Genomic DNA, 3,550 nt, shown 5'->3' on the forward strand with positions numbered 1-3,550 from the left:
GCACGGAGGATGTGCGTGGCTGTTCTGCCGCCCGGCGGCGGCGGGCCGAGGGCAGGGAGCACCTGACGGCGTCCATGGCCCGGGTGGCACTCCAGAAGTCGGCCAGCGAGCGAGCCGCCAAAGACTATTACAAGCCCCGTGTGACCAAGCCCTCGAGGTCGGTGGATGCCTATGACAGCTACTGGGAGAGCAGGAAACCGCCCCTAAAGGCCTCACTAAGCCTGCGGAAAGAGCCCACAGCCTCAGAGTTGGGGGACGACCTCAAGGACGAGATCATCCGCCCATCCCCCTCCCTCCTGGCCATGTCCAGTTCCCCCCACGGCAGCCCTGATGACCTTCCACCTGCCTCCCCCAGCAACGGCGTTGGCCTGCTGCGCGGCACATACTTCTCCGCTCAGGACGACGTGGATCTGTACACGGACTCGGAGCCCAGGGCCACCTACCGCAGGCAGGATGCTCTGAGGCCAGACGTGTGGCTGGTCAGAAACGATGCCCACCCCCTCTACCACAAGCGCTCACCCCCCGCCAAAGAGTCTGCCCTATCCAAGTGCCAAAACTGTGGCCTGTCCTGCAGCTCCTCCTTCTGCCAGCGCTGTGACAGCCTGCTCGTCTGTCCCTCAGCCTCCAAGCCCGGCGCCTTCCCCAGCAAGGCCTCCACCCATGACAGCCTGGCCCATGGGGCATCCGTTCGGGAGAAGTACTCCGGCCAGACTCAGGGCCTCGACCGGCTGGCACACCTTCACTCAAAACCAAGCTCCCCCCCACAGCCACCTCCCGCTGTGGCTTCTGCAACCGCCCAGGCGCCAGCAACACTTGCACCCAGTGTTCAAAAGTTTCCTGCGACACCTGCCTCAGCGCCTACCACTACGACCCCTGCTGCAAAAAGAGTGAGCTGCACAAGTTCATGCCCAACAACCAGCTGAGCTACAAGGCCTCCCAGTTCTCCCATCTCGTATACAGATAGACCTGACCTTGCACTTGCCGCTACAAGGGCTACACCACTGACCTTTCTGGTTTCCTGGTGAAGTAGTAATGCGCCGATCTCAAGCAGAAGCCTGCACTTGACCATGTAGGAGGTGGGGATCGTGGCTGGCTGCACCCATGGGGAGTTCACTTAGTCACTTGTATGTCAACTGATGTCTGCTTTGTCACCCTACGAGGGAGAGGGCCACACTTCCGTTCAGATTCACGTTCACTCGTCCCCACTCTGTTTGGTTGATTTTTAGATTTTTTTTCTTTTTCCCTTTGAAGAGAATTTCTATCTCTTAAGACCCTTGTCACACCCATTGCAAAGCCAACTTGAACTGGAAGGGTCCTTTAGTTCACCTCGAAGGGTCCCCAGGAACTGCGAACGAGAGGCCTGTTGGCTTGTGAAATGAGCCCTCCTGCCACACTGGGCCTCTCTAAAAGGCTCAGCTCTTGACCTCCCCATCCCAGAGTTGATCCCCCAGTGCACTCCCCTGCTGCCTCCCTTTCCCACCTCTCCAGGTGTCTAGGGGGAGCCAAGCCCAGTATTAGCTGAGTGTGACCTGGTGCCCCCCACAGCCCAGTCAGCCCCTGGCATTTGTGACCTTGGCTCCAGTGCACTGCAGTGTGGACTTCCCTCGGTGGGACGGGCGTTTCCCTTTCTGTTGTTTGCACATGCCCCTCTTACTGTACTGTAAATAGTATTTTTTGAGATTTATTTTTAAATAAATATTCAACTTGCTGTGTGTTTCAAAGTGGTTAGAAAAATGAATTATGTAGCTATTTATGAAAACGCCCTGGGTCCTTTAGTCTTCCAAAGGAGGGCCTCATGGCCTTCAGTGGAGTGTTCTCCACTCACTCCAGCCCAGGGTGGAGTGGAGAACTTGGGGTAGGAGAAAAATGGATGACGTCCCCTTTTCTTGAGTTGGTGGAGAGCCACTGTCTTCCCTACGGTAAATAGCTGTACACCTACCTCCAGCGTGCACTTAGGGGTGGCGCGGGCAGTGAGGTCTGTGATAACCCTGTGATGATTCAGGGACCTCACCCTTCAGATCCATAGCCCTGGTTTTTGGCACTTGCTGTGGGATCCTTGCACCCCAAACTACTTGTATCTGGTTTCAGAAGGGATTCCCACAACCCCTCCATCTCCGCCCTCTTCTCCTCATCAGTTTCCAGGATTTAACTGCAACATTTGTGATCTCTTTGCACTAAACGTGGGCAGGAATCCTGCACGCCCATCAGCACGGTGGCTCCTCAGATACTCAGCTGAGCCTAAGCACTTCCAGGGGCCCCTCAACTCCTCACGTGAATCACCGGCCCCTGGATTTTCCTTCTCGGGGGTACAGAGCAGGAGGGGGCAAAGAGCCGGAAAACAAACTGCTTCCTTGTGAATAATAATATATTTAGCCATAGTGTTCATGATGTACAGGATGTTATGGAATTTACATGCAGTGGGCTTTTCTGAGAGAAGGTGATATTCAGCTCTTGAGCAAGGGTTTAAAACGAGCTAATCCTGAGGCCACTGTGAATCTGCGACGTTCTTCCAACTCAGTTGAGTGGTTTTAAGGTTTTCCAAATCTTATATGACTTTTTCTATATATCTGGTAGATCACTTGTAGATATACAGTACAATGTGTATATAAAGCTGAATTTCAACCGACCTTATCACTCAGACCAGCCCATGCAGGGCATTCATTGGTGTTCTTCCTCTCCACATTCAGAACTGACAATGCCTGACCCACTCCCGAGAGCTCTAGGTTTTCAGTTTCCCATTTCTAGATCGCTCCAGCATTACATAACTAACTTAACTGGCCGCGATGTCACGTAACACCTGCCTCAGCGCCTACCACTACGACCCCTGCTGCAAAAAGAGTGAGCTGCACAAGTTCATGCCCAACAACCAGCTGAGCTACAAGGCCTCCCAGTTCTCCCATCTCGTATACAGATAGACCTGACCTTGCACTTGCCGCTACAAGGGCTACACCACTGACCTTTCTGGTTTCCTGGTGAAGTAGTAATGCGCCGATCTCAAGCAGAAGCCTGCACTTGACCATGTAGGAGGTGGGGATCGTGGCTGGCTGCACCCATGGGGAGTTCACTTAGTCACTTGTATGTCAACTGATGTCTGCTTTGTCACCCTACGAGGGAGAGGGCCACACTTCCGTTCAGATTCACGTTCACTCGTCCCCACTCTGTTTGGTTGATTTTTAGATTTTTTTTCTTTTTCCCTTTGAAGAGAATTTCTATCTCTTAAGACCCTTGTCACACCCATTGCAAAGCCAACTTGAACTGGAAGGGTCCTTTAGTTCACCTCGAAGGGTCCCCAGGAACTGCGAACGAGAGGCCTGTTGGCTTGTGAAATGAGCCCTCCTGCCACACTGGGCCTCTCTAAAAGGCTCAGCTCTTGACCTCCCCATCCCAGAGTTGATCCCCCAGTGCACTCCCCTGCTGCCTCCCTTTCCCACCTCTCCAGGTGTCTAGGGGGAGCCAAGCCCAGTATTAGCTGAGTGTGACCTGGTGCCCCCCACAGCCCAGTCAGCCCCTGGCATTTGTGACCTTGGCTCCAGTGCACTGCAGTGTGGAC

The 3,550-nt window shown here is 54.0% G+C and overlaps 1 protein-coding gene across 1 annotated transcript in view; it reads left to right on the forward strand.

The window, feature by feature from the left end:
• The window catches only part of SPATA2 (spermatogenesis associated 2), a 4,628-nt gene extending 2,920 nt beyond the window's left edge, over window positions 1–1,708 (forward strand). The window contains 2 exon segments of the mRNA XM_006141276.3: window positions 135–747; window positions 750–1,708. Coding sequence (XP_006141338.1) covers window positions 135–747; window positions 750–964 — 828 coding nt within the window. The 3' untranslated portion in view covers window positions 965–1,708.
• The last annotated feature ends 1,842 nt before the right edge of the window (window positions 1,709–3,550 follow it).

Source organism: Tupaia chinensis, unplaced genomic scaffold, assembly GCF_000334495.1.
Source record: "Tupaia chinensis unplaced genomic scaffold, TupChi_1.0 Scaffold000049_1, whole genome shotgun sequence".
NCBI lineage: Eukaryota > Metazoa > Chordata > Mammalia > Scandentia > Tupaiidae > Tupaia > Tupaia belangeri.